This window comes from Poecilia formosa, unplaced genomic scaffold (assembly GCF_000485575.1).
Source record: "Poecilia formosa unplaced genomic scaffold, Poecilia_formosa-5.1.2 Scaffold470, whole genome shotgun sequence".
Taxonomy (NCBI): domain Eukaryota; kingdom Metazoa; phylum Chordata; class Actinopteri; order Cyprinodontiformes; family Poeciliidae; genus Poecilia; species Poecilia formosa.
The window spans coordinates 83,182-106,417 of NW_006800409.1; the positions used below are offsets into that span (position 1 = coordinate 83,182).

Below are 23,236 nucleotides of genomic sequence, written 5' to 3' on the forward strand. Positions count from 1 at the left end.
ATCAAAGAGGTCAGAGGTCACATGTGGGGTACCCTAAGGTTCAATCCTAGGACTCCTTTAATTAAATATTTATATGCTCCCACTAGCTCAGGTTATATATAACAGGAAATAAGATCAGCTACCATAACTATGCAGATGATACACAGCTCTACATCACGATGTCACCAGGTGACTCTGAACCCATCCAGTCACTGAATAAATGCTTAGAACAGATAAATGTGTGGATGCGCCAAAACTTTCTCCAGCTGAACAGAAACAAAACTGAAGTTATTATCTTTGGACCTAAAGAGGAACGAACTAGAGTCAATGCACAGCTTCAGTTATTACAACTGAAAACCAGCGATCAGGCCTGAAACCTGGGAGTAGTGATGGACTCTGACCTGAACCTTCAGAGCCACATTAAGACAGTCACAAAGTTGGCCTTCTATCATCTGAAGAACATTTCGAGGATTAGAGGACTAATGTCTCAGTGCGATCTAGAGAAACTTATCCATGCGTTTATCTTTAGTCGCATTGATTATTGGAGCAGCGTCTTCACAGGTCTGTCCAACAAATCAATCAAACAGCTGCAGCTGATCCAGAACGCTGCTGCTCGCATTCTGACTAAAACCAGGAAGATAGAGCACATAAGACCAGTTTTAAAGTCCCTACACTGGCTCCCTGTAGCTCAGAGAATAGACTTTAAAATACTGTTGTTAGTTTATAAATCACTGAACGGTTTAGCACCACAATACATTAAAGAGCTGCTGTTCTATCAACCTTCCAGACCACTCAGGTTTTCTGGTTCTGGTTCTGCTCTGCATCCCCAGAACCAGAACCAAACGAGGAGAAGCAGCATTCAGCTTCTATGCACCACAGATTTGGAACAAACTTCCAGAAAACTGTAAAACAGCTGAAACACTGAGTGCCTTTAAATCTCGACTTTAAACCTACCTGTTTAGAGTTGCTTAAACTCTAAACAGAGTTTAAGCAACTCTGTTAGTATTATCCTCTCTTGGTTTATTGTTTGCTTATGGAACATTAACAATTGGGATTTGAATCCCAAACCGGGTTCAAGTGCTAGAGAGAAAAGGGGTGCGGGTTTAGAGTCCCCTCCGCTGTTGAAAAAGGGTGCGTGTTGGAGTCGCCCCCGTTGTTTTAAAAGGGGTGCGGGTTGGAGTGCTCCCCAACCCCCCGCAGTTTTTTTTTTCCTGCCGATTGAAAGACTTTGACTCAGCGGGAAATTTAATGTTTTTCATTGTTTATTCAGTGTTACATGACTGTGTTTTTGTGTTTAATGATGTTAATCACTTTGAAATGCCTTGCTGCTGAAATGTGCTATACAAATAAAATTTGATTAATTGATTGAGTGATTGATTTAGTTTCTTAATTTATTCTTGCATTTTGTTCTTCATTCATTTCCATTTAGTTTTCTTTGATTAGTATTATCCTCTCTTGGTTTATTGTTTTGTCCTCTTTAGTTTATTTCCTGTTGCTTGTTTTATTTTATTGCTTTTATTGAGGCTCACCACCAGTAATCTTCACTCATCATGTCATTCACCTGCTGCACTGCTTAATCATCATGTGTTTCACCAGATTTGACACTTGTATTGATTTTTCACTGTTCACCACCACATTCTCTGATACTGATTCACATCTAGTTCATTGCTTCGTTTTACGTCCCGGTTGTCCTGTTTCAGAGTTTTGCGCAACGTGCTTGTCGTTCTCTTTTTTTTCTTTTCTTTTTTCTGTTTTTTTTTTTTTTTACCCCATATGGTGTGGGGCAGTCAGGAAGCGTATCAATGGGGAAAACCTTTTAAAACAACGAAAAAAAATCCTGGTATTCTGATTATTATAATTCAAAAGTGCTGTGATACTGTTTCATACTGGATCACAGATGGTTTTGGCGAGTGCTGCTCCACCAAATCCTGACGGCTCTCCAGTAAGACTCAGGATTAGAAAGTACAAACACCCAGTCAGTAATTTCTGTTCAGTGGGCTGTTGCATCATAGCTGCCATTTATACCCAGAAATGTTAACTCCAGAATATAAGCAAATGCTACCACATGTAAATGAAGCAACCTGGTGTAATCCAGGGGAAAGAACTCCAGAAGCATGAGGTGACTAAAAGAAGGCTGGAGGAGGCTGAGTGAACTGAAATTAGCTGGGGGTGTCTGCGTGTTGGAAGCCGGTCCACAGGGACTTGCTGCTGGGAGTGATGTTCCAGGAGGGCCCTGGGGCCGCCATGGTATCCACATCACAACATGTTATGTTGCTGGTTTCCAGTAGATGCAAGAACAGGCTTTATGGAACATTAACACCGTTAATGACTGCTGTAATCTGTGGGATTGTTACTGTTAATGAAGGGATGATGGAGCTCTGTGGGGTGTTTTCTCTGTGTGCAGAATGGTTCTTTGAATTTGGTTTCGTCATCCCAAACTCCACCAACACATGGCAGTCTCTGATAGAAGCAGCTCCTGAGTCCCAGATGATGCCAGCCAATGTCTTAACGTAAGACAGCTGCCTTCTTTTCTTTCTGTTTCAGTTCAGACATCACTCATTTTGAATACCATCATGTTGTGCCTTTTGAATTTTACTAAAATGTAAATGATTATGGTATTTGTTTTTTGCCTTGGAGACAGAATTACATCTTTCCTTTTTATTTAAATTTGTTTCTCTTTTCATCTCTCTCCAATGTACACTAAGATACCCTACCTGGCCAAAAACAGGTCACCACTTGAATTCAACTGAGCAAATAGTTAAGAGCCTACTATTGGATAATTACTGCACAGAAAACTGTCTTCCAACTGCAGTAAGTTATTTAATCGAATATTAGCTTCTCATTTCTTAAACAACCGCATAGAAGGATTCATCCTGCGGTTATGGAAAGGATGTTTGTCTGTTTAAGAAAGAATCACTGGCATCAAGCAGAGAAAACATTTAAGGAGATGCAGAAACAAATAAACTTGGGTTGAGAACCGTCCAACGTATGATTAAAGACTGGAAGGATAGTGAGGAACCATCGTCTATGAAGAAGAAATGTGGTCTGAAAAATATCTTGAAAGATTGGAACCGGTGATGACTTTTAAATGCTTGATGGCATCAAATCAAAGAAAAAAAACAGTAGAACAAAGTTCAATGTTTGATAGTTAAAGTAAGAGCATTTCTACATGTACAGTGTGAAGGGAACTCAAGAGATTGTGATGAACAGCCATAAGAAAACCACTAATAGGTGAGGCTATCTGGAGAAAAAAATCTTCATTCTGCAAGGAAACCTTAAGATTGGACTCGAGACCAATGTCAAAAGGTCATGTGATCTGACTAGTCCAGATTTACCCTCTATCAGAGTGATGGGCACATCAGGGTAAGAAGAGAGGCAGATGAAGACCTACAACAGGACTCCAGACTAACTGGGGCCCAATTTTTTCACGTCACAAACCTGCTCTGCCACAACATATAGATGAAGCCAGACATTTATGTAAGCTGATCCTGAACTACCTGGCCAATATATCTGCTGAGCTGGTCACAAGTTAAAGAGACAAAATGGAAAACTCTGCAGAATGTAGACATCCAGCTAAACGTTAGCTGACTTATTAGCTACAGGCAGAGCTAGTGGAGGCAACAGGTGGAGGACTTAACTCCACCTGCGGTTCTTTCTTTCCTTGTTCTACACAGAAGGAAAACGTTTCTTCTCATGTTCTCTCCTCCCTCTCACTTTTTTATCCTCAGTACATAGGAGTCAGGTCATCAGTTGCATTTGAATGCTGCCAGGACTCTCACACCAAGCTACATTTAAAACCAAGGGTGTTGCAGGTGTGGTCTTGAGTCCATCATGTCTGAGACGGCGACAGCACCAGGACTCATGTACCAAAACATCGCCTTCATGCTAAAGATTTTTGAACCATTTAATTAAAATGGGTAAGAAGAGATTTTTAATAACAAGGAGGTCTCTGAAACCTGGAGCACTGTCACACCTGCATGGAGATCTGTACCAACAGTGGTTGGATCTGAAACCAGGAGAACCAAGTTATTGGTCAGCTCGCTGCTGTGCAAGTAAAGCTTTGATTTTCTTTGAGCAGAAAGATCTCATTTACACTTTGATGTCTTGTGTTTCAGTGGTAATGTGATCATAGAGACAAAGTTCTACGACAATGACCTTCACGTGAGTACTTCCAGGGTTCGGCTTTTCTACATCTGACATCTGAGCCTTGACCTCTGACCTTCCAACCTGCTGATGTCCTGCCAAGATCCAGAAATAAACCATGGTTGTTAGCTACAGTCTGCGGCCGTCACCTGTTATACAGTCATGGATCAGCATGTCTAGGCTGAGCCCTCTGTGCTGCCACCATCACTTAAGTGAACTTTGTGTTTTGTTCCATTTTCTTTTTGGAGAAGAGAAATTAGGAAGAAAAAAAAATCCCTGATTCTAATCCTTTGCTTGATCTGCAGGACCACTAATCCAGGTCAAGCTATGAATAAACATGAGCATTTACTCAGGAACACAGTGGCAGACAACTGCCTTGATGTTGAAGAGAAAGTTAGAGAAAACGCTCTGAATATTTTCTAGTTCTAGTTCAAAGCCGACATCCACTCCATTAAAATTAGCCTAAACTATGAAAGCAAGGCCAAGATGAGTTCAGTTCTTGGATTACATTCTAAACACACACATACAAACACAATGTACTACACAACTCAGTATAAGACACACATTCTCATTTTTCTTAAAACTGTCCTCCATTACCTCAAGAAGAGGGCAACAGCTCTTATGTTTCCATGTTGTGTTGACTAGAACTAGTGGCTCTGTACCTGCTGGGCTTTGTTCACCAAACTCACTCTTGTGATAAATCAGTCACTGCTTACTTAGCACCTGTTTGTCCACTACTGAAGGGGGAATCTGTGTCACTACCCACCTTCTCCCCTGTGTGTACACCAATCTCTGAGGCGCCATGGAGACTGACAGACGGTGAGACGGCAGTCCTGATCCGAGCATCAAAACTGTCTGGAGAACATGCAGGGGACTGGACCCGGGTCAGGGTTTGTTCTGAAGAGGATGCCCGTCTCTGGGCTGCCTCTGGAGGGGAGGCACACTTCTGATAACACTTATACACTACAATAGTTGTAGGTTTCAGAGAATCAGCTTGTAACACAGTCAAACATACAAAGCACTGAATTATCCGGACTGTCTCGAGTTAACCTTACATACTGTTGAGATGTTCTTGGAAGGTAGTTTGTGATGTCCACCAGCAAACCAATAGTTTTTTTGCAGTTATTTTGCTTCTTTGCTTTAATGTCAAAGATCAGCTTGATTCAGAGGATAAACTTCTTAATTTGTCTGATGTAGATAATTCATCGGCTTGTTTTTGTATCTAGCTATGTCTTCTTTCATCAGATGGTACCAGCTGTTAATGTCCTGTCTGCAGCCTGACTCTCTGCATTCTGGCTAGATTTGGACATTGCATCAATTCACTGTGTTTTTGTTTTTCTTAGCTTTTGGAAGAGCTGTGTAAAATAGCCATGTGTTTTAATATGACAGGATTTAGCGATTAAAGTTATACAATGTTGTAATAACATGATGTGTGTGTTTGTTCCTTACTGTGTTGTTCTCTGAATTTAATTTTGTTTTAAATTGTAAAACAATTTCTGTATCTGGAAGTGTATCTTATCTGCTTAGATATTTCTATGATTAGCTATACTGATTAACTTCAGTTTTATGTGGTCCTCTAAATACACACTCCTCGAACTGTGCTTCACCTTAGCTGTCCTCTAAATTGAGAGTGTTACATATTTTATATTACTACCACAGTTATACAATCATAGTAGTTATAACTGTGGTAGTTGTTACACCACAGGTTCAAATCCTGGCCTGATGACCATTGCCGTATGTCTCCCCTCTTTCTTATTACCCACTTTACTGTCTGACCTCTCTCAAATAAAGGCCAGTAGTGCCTATTAAACCTATAAAAAAGAAACTGATAATCTGATCAGTTCCTACCTTCAGATAGTCGAACTGAATTCTTATGTCTCAGGTTTCTAATGAGAACTTGCAAACTGGCTGTTTCTCAGATAAGCCAGTTTGCTGTCCTGAGACAGATGAGGAGTAATGGCCTTTAAAAATATAACATTGACTCAAAAAAGTTCTGGCAGAGCTGAATTCTAATTTTGGGTTCGATCCACTTTCCGATTCTGTTGCAATGTTTCTACTTACCAACATTTTTAGTGTTTGCTGTCAAATCTTTAAAACTTAGTTTTGCTTTACCATTATGCATCTGGAGTAAAGACCAGAACCAGCTATGTATTGTATTCCACTGCAGTTCCAAAGTCCATATGTGGAACTCAGTGATAGGCTAGATCCAGGACAGGAGCTGCCTTCTAGTTTCAGTGACCTCCATGATGTCATTTCCTGCTGGCAGGAGTGAAGAAAATGTTCCTGTTGAGGTTCCTCGAGAGCTGGCACCAGTCTGGTTTTGGACCAAGAAAGGCAGTGTTTCTCAACCCTGGTCCTCACCGACCCCCTGCTATGTATGTTTTAGATGTGCCTCTATTCCAGAACAGCTTATTTAAATTATTGCATGACCATCAAGTGCTGCAGAAGCCTGTTAATTACCCAGAGATACAATTCAGGTGTGTGGCAGAAGGGAAACACCTAAAACATGCAGGTGTAACTCTTCTTGTTTAGTTGTCGGTCACCTAGTACAATACAGAATAAAAAACTCTTCACAATGTGGCTTTGACTGCAGGCAAGTGGTCCGACAGGCTGAAAAATAAAAGACACGGTTAGTGTCGTGACTGAGTGGTCAGCCACGAACACCAACCGGCGCAGTTCCCACTCATAGGGTCACATTTTTCCAGCCCAACCACGAGAAAAACTTTACAAATTATATTTGTAGATGTTAAATATTCTTATACATTCTTATACATCGGTTCCCTAGTGCTATTGCGTTAATTGTTGAACTAGAAAAATATGACCCTAAGTAAAAAAAGACGTGAAGAGCTGCCTCTCTCGCACCTACCTCCACCAGCGCTCCTCAGAATTCTGGTGGGGGAAGCCGCGAGAGTGCCTGACGGACCCGTTGCATGCAGTCACTAATCACACCACTAGGTGGCTCCAAACAAACGCATTGATCAAAAATCTCATAAACACATACAACCCTACAATCATTTTGATCAAAACTCGCACAGACACACACAAGCTGTTACACAGGACAGGGGGGCGGTGAGGACCAGGGTTGAGAAACACTGAAGTAAGGCGTCTTTCAGCTGTATTGTAGCAGCAGTTAGTTCACAGTAGCCACAGCTGCTGAAACCTTCTGCCTTTTGTTTTCCAGATAATTTTTCATGTTTAAGCCACATATTAAGAATTCAAAATTATGATTAAAAAGCCTCTTAGTTTTAGTTTCAGAGATATTGGTGGCGATTTGGAGACATTGAAACACTGAGCATTCATTCTCAATTCCCTTACTAAGATACAATTTTCTGTAAGTCATCAAATTACTGTCAAGATAAGTATTATATTAGTAAACCATTTCAATGTATGGAGCCCCTAAAGGGACATTGAAAAAAAATAATAAATGAACTTTCTCGTGCGCACCAGATAAAGTTTATTTTTCGTTCAATGTCCCATATACACCTGTGAGACAGATCAGCCTCACAGGTGTATATGGGTTGTATTGGTTGTTCTGTTGTTCCATCGGTTCCCTAGTGCTATTGCGTTTCTACATCGTTAGGGGGAAGCACAGTGAAAAGTATGACGATTTTTTTCAAGAGGAAGAACTTCATGTTCCATTAAACCTTGCCGGGCCCAACCTGGAAAATAAAACAAAAAGCTGCAGCATGGGGAGTAAGGAGCCGAATGTAAGTGCTTTAAATGAAGGTGACCCAACCAGTGTGTCGTCCCTTTTCTTGATGTGTTATTAGTGGAGGTGAGGTGCTTACTGAGGAAAGGTTCACTCCATTAAAGGAGCCTCAGGTCGGCATGTTGGACTAGCTGCCTCTGCTTTGCTAGCGTTAGCCTCCATTATAGCTGCGGTATGAGTTTGGTTTGGTAAGGAGGCGGAAACAGCGCCGTGCTCCTCAGGACTCTGTTCGGAGGAACACTTCCAGTGTTCAGCTTGCTGTTCGCAGACTGGTTTCCAGTTAACTCACTCCTTTTAATGTTGGTTGGTTCCAAAGCTTTAAGCAAAGCCGCCATACATACCTCTACTCCACACATACACACATCCGGCCTGAACTGCTCTCACACGTTCTTGTAGATTATCTTTTAAATATGTTGTTTTACTCTAAAATGTCTTTTGGCAGGTTATTTTTCCTCTTAACTGACATCTTGAAACTTATGACTGGTACTTTTTATAAAATTATCAATTTAACTTCATTTAAACACCTTGATGATCAGCATGTTCTCATCACCTTTATTCATACAAAACTGCAGCGCTTCATTCAGCACCTGAGGGACCTGACTGGCCGGATGTCTTCCTCTGGGGGCAAAGGAGCAGGACTGGGGCTGAAGCTGCTCCTGGGAGCTGGAGCCCTAGCATATGGCCTTAAAGAAGCAACCTACACAGGTACACTGCCTTAACACAGCCATCGGGGCCTAGGTTGGGCCCCTGTCCAAGCAGAACTGCTGGTTTAATTTTCCACAAACACTGTGAAGTGTTTCCACAAACAGTGTTTGTGGAAACACGGGATGGGGAAGCTGAGAGTAGCTTCCCCATCAGATGGAATATCATAGAAAAGGGAATTTATTTCTACCTTGATATGTAAATGTTAATGTTTCCAGTCTTGTTCTCATAGGGAACATGGGTATTGGTTGTTGAGGTTGAGACGCATTATTGCTGTATCCAGACATAGTAATGGAAAGTTCAGCGGAAGGAAAAACATGGATGCCCATATCTTCAATAGGATTGTCAAATAATGCAAAGCCTGGAGGAGGAGTGGAGAGAACCAGAATCTACTGCCGGTTGCCTCCAGTCAGAGAGGGTCTGGGTCTATGACTGGTTCTGGTCCACTGGGTTTTCTGAAGTCCAGTGAACTCAACTGCCTACCAGGGCATTTTAGAAAACTTTATGCAGCTCCTGCTGACCAGCTGGATGGAGATGCTGATCTCATTTTCCAGCAGAATTTGGTCCCGNACACCTTGAGATGCCATGAGACCTAAATTCTGAACATCATGGCATGGAGTGCATCCCAGTTTTCCATGTCTGGCGCCTCCTCACCCTGACTCTCATACTGACAGGAGGAACCACAGAGCTCTGTTAAGTTAAAGCTGATCTTCTGAAGTTGGGATATTCACTATTAATTCATTTGGAGTACAAATATCTAAATTGACAGAGCTGCGTCAACTGTCGTAAGTGGATAATATAATCCACAACCGCTCTTCTTTTTACCAATACTTAAGTAAAATTATTATTCCCACGTATTTGCCCATTTACCACGCAGCACTTTTGTTTACTGTCTCACCTAAACACGTTCTAACACGAATATCCACATCAATTTCATTAATACATTCTTCTAAACGTCCAATTCGACTATTAACTCCCCACAAACATAGATGCCAACAATTTTAACCAGATTGTAGATTTTAACCACAAGATCATTATATAATCTATGTGGATAAGAGCAGTTAGAACCTTCCGGAGGAAGATAACATAAAATCAAAGCTAAAGAGTATTTTGTCTTTACATGCTTTAACTGAATGCAAACAATACCTGTGAGTATTTGAGTTTTCTGTGTTTATTTTTGGTTTCTTTGTCCAGTGTGTTTTCCTGTCTTCCCCCTTGATTGTTCCCAGCTGTGTCTCGTTCCCTGTGATTACCTCCTGTGTATTTAAGTCCACCTGTTGTCCTTGTCTCTTGTCGGGTCCGTGTCTATTGTTGTTTGTATCTTGTCAGTTGTCTTAGTAGAACTGTCAAGTCCTGAGTCGACTAGCTTGCATTTATTCAGTGCTGTTTCTGTTACTACCGGTGCTGAGCCCTAGCCTTCCACTCTGCCGTGCTGAATTGTGTACAAGCTGATATTCTTCATTAAATCTTCATTTATCTTCTACAAGCTGGGTCTGCCTGCGTTCTCCCTCACCATCATCCACCCACACATCATGACAATACCATCAATACATTTATCAACAGAAAAAACATGACATTGCAATATGTCACCAGCCCACCAGAAGCCTTCTTGGCTCTAATATGCATCTACATACTTCCTCAGTATTAACTAAGTTCTGAGTTCGTTTCAGTCCACCCATTTACATTCCAATGTACAAGAGTATATTGAACATAACTTACAGGCTGAGCTGGGGAACTTCATACCTCATCTGACTGTGACCAACAGCAGCAGTTCAACCATCAGCTCCATTGCCAGCTCTTGTTCGGCTCTCACCCATTCCAGACTGTCCTCAGTCATTTTGTTGCTTTCTGACTCTGCTGTTTCCGGAAATGTAGAACTGATGGCCACAGGGTAGCTGATCCAGTAGCGTTTTAAAGTTCAGTAAGCTGTTCAGTGTGCATCTTAGCTGAATGAATGTAAACATATTTGTATTTACCCTTCCCTCTAAACAACTGTTTCTTCTGTAACTATCCAAGTTCAATATTTAAGGAGGACAGATAGAGCAAAATGTAAATGCATTTCCAATTCAGTTGATTTTTTTTTTGTCAGATTGGTATCTAATGTATTTGTTGATCTGCACATTTGTTTCCTAGGGGGCATTTTGGGGTCTGATGACAGGCCTGGTGATGGGACTGGTCCGCATGATTCTGGAGTTCTCCTATACAGCACCTTCCTGTGGTCAGCCTGATCATCGGCCCTCTGTTTTAACTGATGTCCATTACCTTTACTTTGCTCTCATCCTACTGGCTCTTACATGCCTAGTAATTGTTGCTGTCAGCTTGTTGACTGCTCCAATACCAAAAGAAAGTGTAAGCTGCATTCATTAATTTTATTTTTAGATGTGAAAACTGAAGATACAAACAAACAACATTAAACAAGACATGTACATCCAGTGATTTTCAATGTTCTTCTGGGTGGAAGAACATTGAAAATCCAACAAGCACTGTTGGAGACAGTGCTTGTTGGAGACAAGCACTGTTGGTGCTTGTCTCCAACAGTTAGCGCAGTGGTTCTTAACTTGGGTTCGATCGAACTCCAGGGACACTTATATAAAGTCGTGATGACGCCCCGCTTTGCCATCACTTGCTGCAGAGAATCACGTTACATTGTTTAGCCAATCAGTGCTGCGGAGGAGCAGTGATTGAAGGAGCTCCACTCTCAGCATGGATTTGAACTTGTGTCTTTAATTACTTCAGCAAAGCTCACAGTTTTTACCAAATTCTGTAGCTTTCAGTGTACAGTGATCCCTCACTATAACGCCTTTCACCTTTCGCGGTCTCGCTGCTTCGCGGATTTTTTTGTGCAGTTTTTTCACCGCATTGTGTTCTGCGTCCTGATTGGATAAACAGTCTCCGAGCCCGAATGAGCTCGGAGACTGTCTACCTGTTTGCCAATAACGTTACGGTATTTAAATATAAGTAATACAGCTTGGCCATTCAGGAGATGAAAGCTGAAAACTTTGCATGCCTGCTGGAAAAATCCATCGCTCTGCCGTAGATACAGCTGTGAATCTCGCGGGGCAAGTTGGAGGAGACGCTTTAATGACACGACTTCAGATCACATTAAGGCCCGATTGATGAACACGCACATCCGCTGAACTGAAAACAGGTTTTATTCTTTGGTTTCAATGTAGAGTATTTAATTGTCTTGTATAATAATTGTAAAAACTAAAGGTAACTACTTCGCGGATTTCACTTATCGCGGGTTATTTTCGGAACGCAACCCCCACGAAAAACGAGGGATCGCTGTACTTCTAAATCTGCTCCTTAGTCGCATCTTTTCGGGGTTGCTACTGCCTCTGGTGGCGTGGGGTGGTAACACAACTAATATAATTACNCAGGACCTCCTCTATCACCATGGTGTCACCTCCAGCTGTTTGTTTTTGATAAAATGAACAGGAGCAGATCTCACTCCGAGCTGTTAGGATCCACAAGAATAAAAATCAGGGTTGGATTAACTCAAAACAGTTTTGAGGGTCTGATTTATTTATTTTTTTGTGTGTGTGTTTTTGTCATCAGTATGTTAACTGAAACTTGTTCTGTGTATGTGTGTGTGTGTGTGAGAGAGCAGTGGAGGGCGGCCAGAGAGCCATCATCTTCAACAGGGTTGGGGGGATGCAGATGGATACCATTCTGGCTGAGGGGCTTCATTTCAGGTACTCTCTGCCCTCCTCTGCTGGCTGGGAGGGCCAACCACCCATCATTAAGTATCTCAACCAGGGGTGGACAATCCTGGTCCTTGAGGGCCGGTGTCCTGCAACTCTTAGATGTCTCCCTGATCCAACACACTTGAATCCAACAGCTGAGTCACCTCCTAAGTGCAGTCAAGTTCTTCAAAGTCTTTATTTGACTCGGGTGTGTTGAAGTAGAGACGCATCTAAAAGTTGCAGGAGACCGGCCCTCGAGGCCTGGAGTTGCCCACTCCTGGGTTCAGATTTATTTTATACTTAAACCGGACCAGACAGTACACTGGTGATCCATTTTTAGTTCTGTACATGTAGAGATGCTGTCATACAAATATTAACATTAATAATTCACCTAACATGGAGGGTTGGTCATGGCTAGGGAGAGTTTAACTGAGGCAGAGAAGCAATGCAATCAATTTAGTGGAATTATAGATAACAGNTTTAAGAACTGTTCTCAGAGACTCTACCTTTTAAGAAGACTTGGTGATCTTGGGGTGACCCAACTAGACTCTAGTTGGGTCACCCCTATGTCTTGAATTTGGAGAAAAAAAATCATATTTTATTTATCAATACAGAAGGGTTCAGTGAATGCGCATATGAAACTGGTGGGTTCAGTACCTCAAAAAAGGTTAAGAACCACTGAGTTAGCGGCAGAGAGTTGGAACTGAAATGTCCCCAGCTGATGACAGGGAGATGCGCAGGACAAACAGTCATGAGTGCACACACCATCATCAGACAGAATAAGCCACTGGCTCAAATGACCCCTGGTCAAATTGCTCAACCTATCCCAAACCTGCCATTTCAACTTTATGTCCAGAGCTAAAATAGTGTTTATGAACTCATGTTGTAGCTCATACATAGTACAATTGATATATAAAACATTTTTTTAAATATCTATTATAATCTAAACACAATTCTTACAAAACTCATGAAACACTAAATGTACTTTCAAGAGTGAAAGAGAATTTTTAAGAAATAAAAGTCTAACCACTTTATTCATGAGGTTCTTTCCTTCACAAGATTCATTAAAAGATGCCTTCCTCCTAACTATTTGGAAACTGTAAAAGCATCCCCAATGTTGAATGTTAGAAGCAAGGGATGGCTCAACTTACCACCTACCCCCCTACATCTCAGTTAATCCTAGTTATCAAAAAGTGCATTAAGCTCAGTTTAATACTCAAATTAGTTTCAAAAGTTTCTATCGAAGATCATCTGCATTGTTGGTTGTGGTCTCTCATCTTTCTCTTGACAATACTGCATAGATTCTCTACGGGGTTCAGGTCAGACCAGTCTGCTGGCCAGTAAAGCACTCTAACACCAGGGTTATTCAATCAGCTATTGATGCCTTTGGCAGTTGGGCCAGTACCAAGACCTGATGAAAAATTAAATCAGCATCTCCATAAAGCTTGTCAGCAGAGCGAATCATGAAAATGTCCCAGCATTCGGCTGCATTGCCTGTGGACTTTAAAAAACACCGTGAACCAACACCAGCAGATGGCATGGCACCTCAAATCAAGGCCACAGGTTCTGGAGGTGGGACCCACAACTGGATGCTCCAACCATTAAATTGTGGACATAATATTTTTTTCAAAATGGGACCTGTTTATGTGGTAAAATATAAGCCTTTTTTCTTTCAGACTCAACTTCTGACTTTGAGTTTATTGTGCCATTCCATTAAAGGATAAAATACTGCAGACAAATAGAGGAAATTACACAGCTTCAGTCTGTCCCTATTCACTGGCTCAAGCAGACTCCAGCACTTTGAAGTAAAGAAATGTCAGCACAACATTTTTGTGATGTTCATATTTTTTGAACAATACTTGTAGAATGAAATCTTCCAAAAATGTTCATGTAAAAATATATAGAAATTGCTAGTGTTGTAATCTCCTCAAAAATACAGAGAAGTGTGAAAAACATGCCACACTATTTGCTTAAGAACAAAGTCTGACTGATAACTTGATTATGTACCAAAAGGTCTCTTCTATTTGTTGAAGTTAAGGTATTATTGGTTGGATCAATCCCCACCTAAAGATGGATAACTTTGTCCTGAATATCTCAAACTTCTTAATGATACATGTTTTAATTTATTATAAGCATTAAAACAGAAACCTGCTCTAAATGTCTTTGGTTCTGCTCATTTCTCACTGTGCACCTTTCCTGTGCAGCTCCACAGACTAACCTGGTGGTCCAGATTTAATCTTGAGCCTCGCATCGACCTCACAACTCCTCAAAGGTCACCTGATCCAGAGAACTCTGTTAGCTCAGAGACTGAACAGTCTCAACCACCTACATGGAAAAGAGTTGCTATGTGGCTCTGTGGCCTGAGTAGTCCAAGCTCACAATCTGCACCACCAAATACGCAAAGCAATGATCTGAACTTTCTGCATGAGAAACCTGTTTGGAGGAAAGTCTGCAATTATAACGCTGTGCTGCTTCTGGCTTTTAATGTGTTTCTCTGGGGATACTTTGCATAAAGTTGTGCTTAGAACTTGTAGCATTTATCTCAGTATCNTCTAAATCTGCTCCTTAGTCGCATCTTTTCGGGGTTGCTACTGCCTCTGGTGGCGTGGGGTGGTAACACAACTAATATAATTACATTACTAAATCCGAATACCGCAAAGTCTTTATTATTTATTATTAATTTTTCATTCTCTTAAGAATGTAGAGCTAATTAATTGGTCTAAACAAAACCTTAAAGTGGTTCCAGTTTCTCTCAATGGCCAACTTGTTGAAACTGTGGCAAATTTTAAATACCTTGGGTCGTTCCTGGACAGTCAGCTCAACTTTGCTGAAAACACTGACTATATCTTTAAGAACTGTTCTCAGAGACTCTACCTTTTAAGAAGACTTGGTGATCTTGGGGTGACCCAACTAGACTCTGAGAGTCTAGTGATCTTGGGTCACCCCTATGTCTTGAATTTGGAGGGAAAAAAATCATATTTTATTTATCACTACAGAAGGGTTCAGTGAATGCGCATATGAAACTGGTGGGTTTGGTACCCAACAAAGGTTAAGAACCACTGGCCTAGATATTTCTATCTTCACTTTAAATAATTTACTATCTGTTACAATTGTTATGACACAGTTTAATGACAGTTTTATACGGTTTAGTTGATGTGTTGGTGTTTGCTGCGACAGATTTCAAACAGCACCATTCTAATGTCCATGCTGCAGGATCCCGTGGTTCCAGTATCCAATCATCTATGACATTAGAGCTAAACCTCGTAAAATCTCCTCACTGACTGGAAGCAAAGGTGATAAGCACTGAATACACACCTACACACTGCTGCTCAGTTACATTCTGTGTTCTTCAGCAAAGTAGAAATCTTGTGACTTTTGTTACTAAAGTTTAATACAACATACTGTAGTACTTGTTCTACATTAAGAGCTTATTATGTTTTATAGTGTTTGATAAATATAATGGATGGATGGATGGATGTTGTCTCCTGTAAGAACTGATAGTTATAGTTTAGTGGAATTCGATTTAGAAATGGTCCCAGTCAGTACAGTTCAGCACTACTGCCTCTGTATACACACACAGTCCAGTTACATTTTAGCTTTATTCATGTAGCAAATTAAAAAGTAAGCAGCATTACACATCATGGATTGTGTTGTCATAGTAACAGTCTCTCTGAGGTCAAGCTGTAGAAATCTAAACCATAAAGTTCATGGGAGCGTTCTGCAGATGAACCTCAACACCATTATTTAGGATAGCTTTTACTGTTTCCTGCTTTTCTTTCATGTCAGTAGAAATATGACAAGTATGGATATTTGTGTTTGTGCAGATCTGCAGATGGTGAATATTGGAGTGCGGGTGCTGTCCAGACCCATGGCGTCCAGCCTGCCTGTAATGTACCAACAACTAGGGAAGGACTACGACGAGAGAGTTCTGCCTTCTATCGTCAATGAAGTCCTCAAATCTGTAGTGGCCAAGTTCAACGCTTCACAGCTCATCACACAGAGAGCACAGGTGCTCCTGGTTCCCACGCTGCCTGCTGTTTCATATTGCAGCACCGACAAATCGGCCCAGTTCCCTTCATTTTGGGGGATCGGTGATCAGCTGATACTTGCATGAAAAACCGGTCTGATCCTCAAATGTCTTCTGTTCTTTTTACTCTGCAGCGAGAGGACAGACTGACTGACTAGGTCACGTCTGCATGTTAACAAGTCACTGCACTGTTAGTTTAGTGCCTTTGTCATTATATTTAGTAACTTTTCAGAAAAAAATTGGTATTGGCCAAAATTAGAATCAGCAGGTCAGGTTTTGGTGCAGGCCTAGCTTTTTCTGCTGCCCAGTTGAAACTGTTGTTGGTGTCCAGGTTTCCCTGCTGGTGCGCAGAGAGCTTGTTGAGAGAGCAAAGGATTTCAACATCATTCTGGATGATGTGGCCATCACAGAGCTGAGCTTCAGCAGCCAGTACACTGCTGCTGTGGAGGCCAAGCAAGTTGGTGAGTCTGGACCTGTTGGCTAACATTCTACTGACACTGGAGGGAAATGAAGCCACTCATACGCGTTTCTATACAATCAGGACCAAAGTTGTTCAGATTTAGGTTTAAAGTTCTTTTCCAATTCGGCCAACTTGAGTCCTGAATATGTGCAGGGAGCTAAAGATGAGGGTTTTGGTATGGAGACCTTCCATGGTATGGAGCGCATCACTAAACATAGATCTTTTAAAACCTTTCTTTATCTAAGAAAGCTGCTCAGATATACAAGAGTAATGCCAATAGAGATTTTTCCAACTGTAATGTTATACATTTTTAATCTGCCTTGCCTTTTTCACAAAGTATAAATAAAAACAGAAACATTTTTTTTTTTTACAACTGATCCTCCACTTACTTAAATTAGCTTAGATTTAAACTCCGATTCTGCCAGGGTTATGAATACTGTTGGACTTAACATGATATGAAAATATTCAGATTAAGTGAGCAGTGAGCACTTGATTTCAATTCCTACGATCTGCTGGAAGAGAACACCAGGCATTCAGTACAGTACTACCAAAAAGAGAGGAGTTTATAAAGTATTGCTTGTGCACTTTTAGCCCAGCAGGAGGCGCAGAGAGCACAGTTCTACGTAGAGAAAGCCAAACAGGACCAGAGACAGAAGATCATCCAGGCGGAGGGGGAGGCAGAAGCTGCTAAAATGGTAACTGAATTTGAACTGAAGCAGATCCAGTTGTGTTTGTTTTTAATATGGAGACCAACACTGGATGTTCGCTCAACATCCACAAGTCATCTTTAGTTGCTGTTAAAGCTGCAGTGTTACTTTTATTAAAAAAACAAAACATAAAAATAATTATAAATAAAAAGTGTTTTACATATTTGTTCTGTCACCGTATTGACTGTATAATGATGAGTGAGAAAAAATCCAGCTCCTCCGCCTCCTCCCAGTGCTACTATTAGTCAAAAACAATCAGTCAGGAGGAAGGCCTTTACGCTGTCAATCATGTTTGTGTACACACTGCTCACACTCAGTTCCATTCCTCTCTGCTACACTAGTTCCCCAGAGCAGATCCTGTCATCAATGCTCAGGCTAGTTAGCATAGCAACCGATGACGACAGATAAAGTTTTCTGGAATAGTAAGCTGTTTATCTGCTGGTAGCACATTTAGCAGCGCATACACCAGCACGAACTTCCTCTTGTCTCTGATTGGTTGTTTTTGACCAGGTGGTGTATTAGCATCTACTATTGCAGATGCTAATAGTAATATAAGGTGGAGGAGCTTGATTTACTTTTTTCCCTCCCCCTCTCACAGATTATGGATCTCATATTATACTGTCATGACATAGTAACAGTTTTTACAAACATGTAAGAAAACATTTTTTTATAAAGGTTACATACTATGACTTCTAAGTGCTTAATAATTGGCCTTTGACTTGATTAGTTCAGTGTAATGTTACCTGAAGGCATTTTCAACAACCTTCTTGATCAGAATAGTGATATGTTTACATCTCAGTATGTGAAAGGTCAGTTTTACTGTGTGTGTGTGTGTTTCTGACCTTGCATTACACTTGAGCTTATGTTGAATAACTAATTGGTCTCTCTCAGTTGGGCCAAGCTGTGACCAAGAACCCTGGTTACCTGAAGCTGAGGAGAATCAGAGCAGCTCAGAACATTGCTAAGACGGTTGGTGTGATCAGCCTTTTCAGGAGCTTTGCTGATGATGAATTATGCTAAGTAGAGTGTCTGCTTCTAGGTGTCTGCATCTCAGAACAAAGTGTACCTTAATGCTGACAGTTTGGTTCTGAATCTACAAGATCAGACGTTCTTCAACAGGTAGGTTCCACTGCCAGACTCTGCTTTACCTATCTGACTCTTTATCATATCTCTAACTTCTACTTCCCATTTCATTCTGAATCCTTCCTAGTTAACAGAAAGTCAACAAAGTAAAACCTGAAGAATCTTTAAGGATTAAAAGCGTAGCAACATGTTTATTTCCTCTCACATGGCATCACAGATGTTTTCTGGCTTTAGAGTTTAAATGTTGAGGCTCATCTTTGAAAGTTTAATATAAGGGTGTCATTAATGAAGTTGTAAGCTGATGCCTAACCTGTTGGTCTCTCCCACCTGCAGCTGCCCTTTGATTTCATCACCTGTCAAACATCTTAATCTAAGGTTCAAGGAGCAAAATCAGAGATTGAAAACCCTGGATTTTAGTTTCTTTTTTGCTGTTCTTTTTCCAGTTTTTCGACTGTTCTGAAGAAGTGAGGAAGACGTGACCAGTGGCAGCACAGCAGACATCTTATTAGACCCACATCATCATCCATCAATTTGGACAAGTGGGAAAGAACTGACTTTGTTTTTTCTCCTGGAGATTTAGGAGTTGCTTTTATTACTTTTTGAAGCCTGTACAATTATCTATGTGTAATAGAATAAAACTGGATTATGCACACTACCTCAGCCTAGTGCAGGAACCTCATGTTAACAAACCTGTTTTAGATAACCGTTGCTTCTTATCAGTGGCATTTGTAGGTTAGATCATTTTTACTCGCTCTCGTTTTAATCAAACTAGACTGCCTAATGAAGTAAAAATCGTTGTCACATTCAGAGTAATCTCAGTAGGCAACCTGATTTCCAGAAAAGCTTACATTCTTTAAATTTGGACAAAATGAAAACTAAGTTGATATTGTATTGAGTCAGATGATGAACAGGTTGGAACTGAGAAGACTAACCATTAATGAGTTAACTTCAGAGGTGAAACCTGCTACAGATCTGTACATGGTTGGAAAGGGAAACAAATGACTAAAAAAAGATTCAGCTGGGAGAATATCAGGGGCCTCATGCATAAAGCAGCGTGAGCACAAAAAATGTGCGGTGTCATATGTTACACACAAGTCGGCATGTATAACATTAACATTGCGTCAACCTTTGCATAAATATACGCACGCTTTTTCGCTGGCGTGAAAATGTGCGACAGCCACGCAAACTTTTTCTGCGGACAATATCAAACTACAAAGAGTCAAAATTCACCTAAATGCACTTAAGTCTGACTACATTCGGTGTTATTTAGAACAAGAAGGATCAAACCCGATGTTTTTCATGATTTTAATATTCTATTGTTTAAATGTAAATGAAACGGAACCGCATTTATCCTCAGACAAGCTAACATGCATACAAAATAAAGAAAATAAAAGTACTATATACTTTTATTTTTATTTTATTTTCACTGAAAATAGTGCTTTTCCTCAGTTTTTGTCTAAGAGATGTAACGTTGGTCTGTGCGCTGAAGCGCATGGAATGCATCTGCGGGGTTATTTCATTCTCACTAAAAGAAGAAAACATGGTTGGATCAGCAGATTAACTCAAACCTGCTGAGTAAAACTAATCAACAGGTTTGATTATTTTTAAGGTGATCAAGGTGTGTAGTCAAACACGTATATTGCGCATATAAGGTGTGCCGCGTAATGGAAGGATTCAGAGGGAGCAATTGATCAGAGATCATATTGATCTGCTGGGAAATGATGGTTTATGAGCGTTGAGACTGCTCAGACTGATCATTCTGGATTTCTGAGCAAAACTTAGAGAGCCGTGTGGTACCGGTACCAGTCCAGTTGCAGTCATCCTTCAATCGAGCCGCTCGCTTTGTGAATGCGCCTTTTGGACATAAAGCATCTTTATTCTGTAAATGTACAATTCATGCACAGGATTCTATTTAGAATAAACGTCCACTTTCCCCACTCAAAGGACTCTCTGACACGCTGTCTTTAAATCCCGGCTGAAGGCTCTACTGTTCAAACAGGCATTTGTACCATCTTAATTGATTTTTTTTTTCTTTAAAATACATTTTTATTTTTGTAAAGGTGACATTATGTGCCCTCAAAGCACCTTTTAAATAAAATACAGGGCTTAAAGAGCTCCGGCAGGGGGCCAGATTTCCGGCTTTTGACCAAACAGTCTGCCTCAACCAAACTAGTCTCCAGGCTGGACCGGAACGTGTCGGCGGCGACACATCTAAATTTGCAGTACCGTAATTCCGCCACACGTAGCGCTATCTGAAAAATTCCAACGGTTTCTGAAAGGGGAGACGTTGCACTTTCCAGCAATTATCGGGTTAATACGGCAACTTCACAGCTGCAGCTGCAGAGAGTGTGGTTAATCATCGCGGTAAAGCTAGCAGGCTCTGACTCCAGCCGGCCCAGCACACAATATACAAGTGCGCGGTAGCTCAAGACATTATGGTACACCCATTTACGTGCTGCTTTCACAATAAAAGCGCACATCCGGTCCATGTTTGAGCTACTCAAATCAANGGTTTGATTATTTTTAAGGTGATCAAGGTGTGTAGTCAAACACGTATATTTATAAGTAGCTGCGAGCATATAAGGTGTGCCGCGTAATGGAAGGATTCAGAGGGAGCAATTGATCAGAGATCATATTGATCTGCTGGGAAGTGATGGTTTATGAGCGTTGAGACTGCTCAGACTGATCATTCTGGATTTCTGAGCAAAACTTAGAGAGCCGTGTGGTACCGGTACCAGTCCAGTTGCAGTCATCCTTCAATCGAGCCGCTCGCTTTGTGAATGCGCCTTTTGGACATAAAGCATCTTTATTCTGTAAATGTACAATTCATGCACAGGATTCTACTATTTAGAATAAACGTCCACTTTCCCCACTCAAAGGACTCTCTGACACGCTGTCTTTAAATCCCGGCTGAAGGCTCTACTGTTCAAACAGGCATTTGTACCATCTTAATTGATTTTTTTTTTCTTTAAAATACATTTTTATTTTTGTAAAAGTGACATTATGTGCCCTCAAAGCACCTTTTAAATAAAATACAGGGCTTAAAGAGCTCCGGCAGGGGGCCAGATTTCCGGCTTTTGACCAAACAGTCTGCCTCAACCAAACTAGTCTCCAGGCTGGACCGGAACGTGTCGGCGGCGACACATCTAAATTTGCAGTACCGTAATTCCGCCACACGTAGCGCTATCTGAAAAATTCCAACGGTTTCTGAAAGGGGAGACGTTGCACTTTCCAGCAATTATCGGGTTAATACGGCAACTTCACAGCTGCAGCTGCAGAGAGTGTAATTAATCCGGGGGCACTTGTTTAAATTGCGAAAATAACTTGCTGGATATTGAAAGTTCCGGTTGTTATGGATACATGGGTAAGTATATCATCTCACAGGTCATTTAAAGAACTACTTACAATTAAAATAAGGAAGATTTATTTAGTCAGACGTTTGAAACTTGGGCGTAAAGAGCTCCGTCTGGGGGCCAGACTTCCAAGCAAAGCGAACATTGGACCAAACGGCCCGCCTCAACTAAACTGTAGATAATAGACAAAGATGTCTCCAATCAGAATTCTAGCTCCCGTGTTCTTGACCAATGACTGTAAAACGTTTTGTAGAAAAGAAGCGCATGCGTTCGGTTAAATCAGTGGTCCCCAAACTTTTTCCTGTGAGGGCCACATAACTTTTCCCTTCTCTGGTGGGGGGCCGGAAATTGTTGACCGGGGTGGGGTAGCGTTTCTCGATTGATTTTTACCCAGAAAGCACATGGACAAAAACCATGAGTGAAACGGTCACTGGGACTGACTAGTATATATTCCATTGAGGGAACGTTACAATAATATATTAATTTCTCATATGTTAACATAAAGGCTAGTTTTGAAGTATAAGTTGCTACTTACAGGCATCGCTTCGAAGAATTCAACCTGGAATGCGGCGTTCATAACAGACACGTGTGTTCGTCTGCTCTACCGCTAGCAAACAACTGTACTGATTACTTAACATAAGTCAAGCAGTTCCATAAAAGTCCAACAGATGGCAGCCATGCAAAACAAACACCCCCCATTTTACAGGACACATTCCTGCTAAAGAGCCCCCTGGTGGTTGAAGAAAAATCCACATATAAACCGGAAAATACAATAAATGAAAAGAAAAAAAAAATAAATATGAACGCTCTCCGGTATTGTTCAGGGGGCCGGACCAAATGTGGAGGCGGCCCGCGGGCCGTAGTTTGGGGACCCCTGGGTTAAATCAAATGCGACATGAAAGAAGATGGAGTTTGTCTCACCCGGTAAAGAAACACGTTTACTTGAGAAAGGAATTACAGGTGGTGCTGGGCATGAAAAGAGGACAAGACGGGAAGCTGGCAGAATTTTTTACAAAAGGGGGGCTTTTAGGAAGTTGCTAAGTCTAAACTAGTATTGTTGTGATTGTAAGGTGTAAAGTTTACCTTTGACCTTTAATGGCATTAAAAGGAACTTTTGTTTTTCCACTGAAAGCTCTGGTTTGCACAATAAATGCCATGTGGGTGAAATTTTATGGATGATACTCTTATGTCTCATTCTCCTGAAGGCAGCACAGAGCTGCACCACCAGAAACCGACAGAAACACTGAAGAGAAGAGCTATGATTAATGTAGTTACAGTTCTATCCATGTTTTAAAGCTGCAGAGCTCAGTAGGTAAATAGATCAAAGTTTAAACTGACATGTTCATCTTTTATCTGCACATTTTGTGGAATATTTAACAAATAGAAA

General features: G+C 41.0%; 2 protein-coding genes and 1 long non-coding RNA gene across 4 annotated transcripts in view; 2 read left to right on the forward strand and 1 right to left on the reverse strand.

Annotated features, from left to right (window-relative positions):
- Positions 1–5,546, forward strand: part of pde6d (phosphodiesterase 6D, cGMP-specific, rod, delta) — a 15,719-nt gene extending 10,173 nt beyond the window's left edge. The window contains exons 4-5 of one of the 2 annotated variants that reach the window (XM_007578188.2): positions 2,384–2,489; positions 4,095–5,546. In XM_007578188.2, coding sequence (XP_007578250.1) covers positions 2,384–2,489; positions 4,095–4,176 — 188 coding nt within the window. In that variant the 3' untranslated portion in view covers positions 4,177–5,546. The remainder of the gene's footprint in view (positions 1–2,383; positions 2,490–4,094) is intronic. The other variant, XM_016664147.1, reaches the window with a different exon arrangement.
- LOC107833852 (uncharacterized) lies at positions 4,784–12,691 on the reverse strand. Its single transcript, XR_001659628.1, has 3 exons — positions 12,290–12,691; positions 7,283–7,285; positions 4,784–6,322 (listed from the first exon to the last, which is right to left on the reverse strand). It is a non-coding gene; the product is annotated as an uncharacterized LOC107833852 (long non-coding RNA).
- On the forward strand, positions 7,716–19,151 carry LOC103156215 (prohibitin-2-like). Its single transcript, XM_007578190.2, has 10 exons — positions 7,716–7,829; positions 8,404–8,536; positions 12,144–12,228; positions 15,433–15,512; positions 16,044–16,228; positions 16,578–16,707; positions 17,298–17,401; positions 18,305–18,382; positions 18,453–18,532; positions 18,940–19,151. The coding sequence occupies exons 1-10, from the start codon at positions 7,809–7,811 to the stop codon at positions 18,962–18,964; spliced, it is 921 nt and encodes a 306-aa protein (XP_007578252.1). The 5' UTR covers positions 7,716–7,808; the 3' UTR covers positions 18,965–19,151.
- Positions 19,152–23,236: the final 4,085 nt, after the last annotated feature.

Bases quoted from the DNA above. Each gene is read 5' to 3' on its own strand.
- LOC103156215 (XM_007578190.2), top strand. From the start codon at position 7,809: ATGGGGAGTAAGGAGCCGAAT. The intron at 12,229-15,432 runs GTACTCTCTGCC...TCCATGCTGCAG, and splicing joins GCTGAGGGGCTTCATTTCAG to GATCCCGTGGTTCCAGTATC. The intron at 16,229-16,577 runs GTGCTCCTGGTT...GTTGGTGTCCAG, and splicing joins TCATCACACAGAGAGCACAG to GTTTCCCTGCTGGTGCGCAG.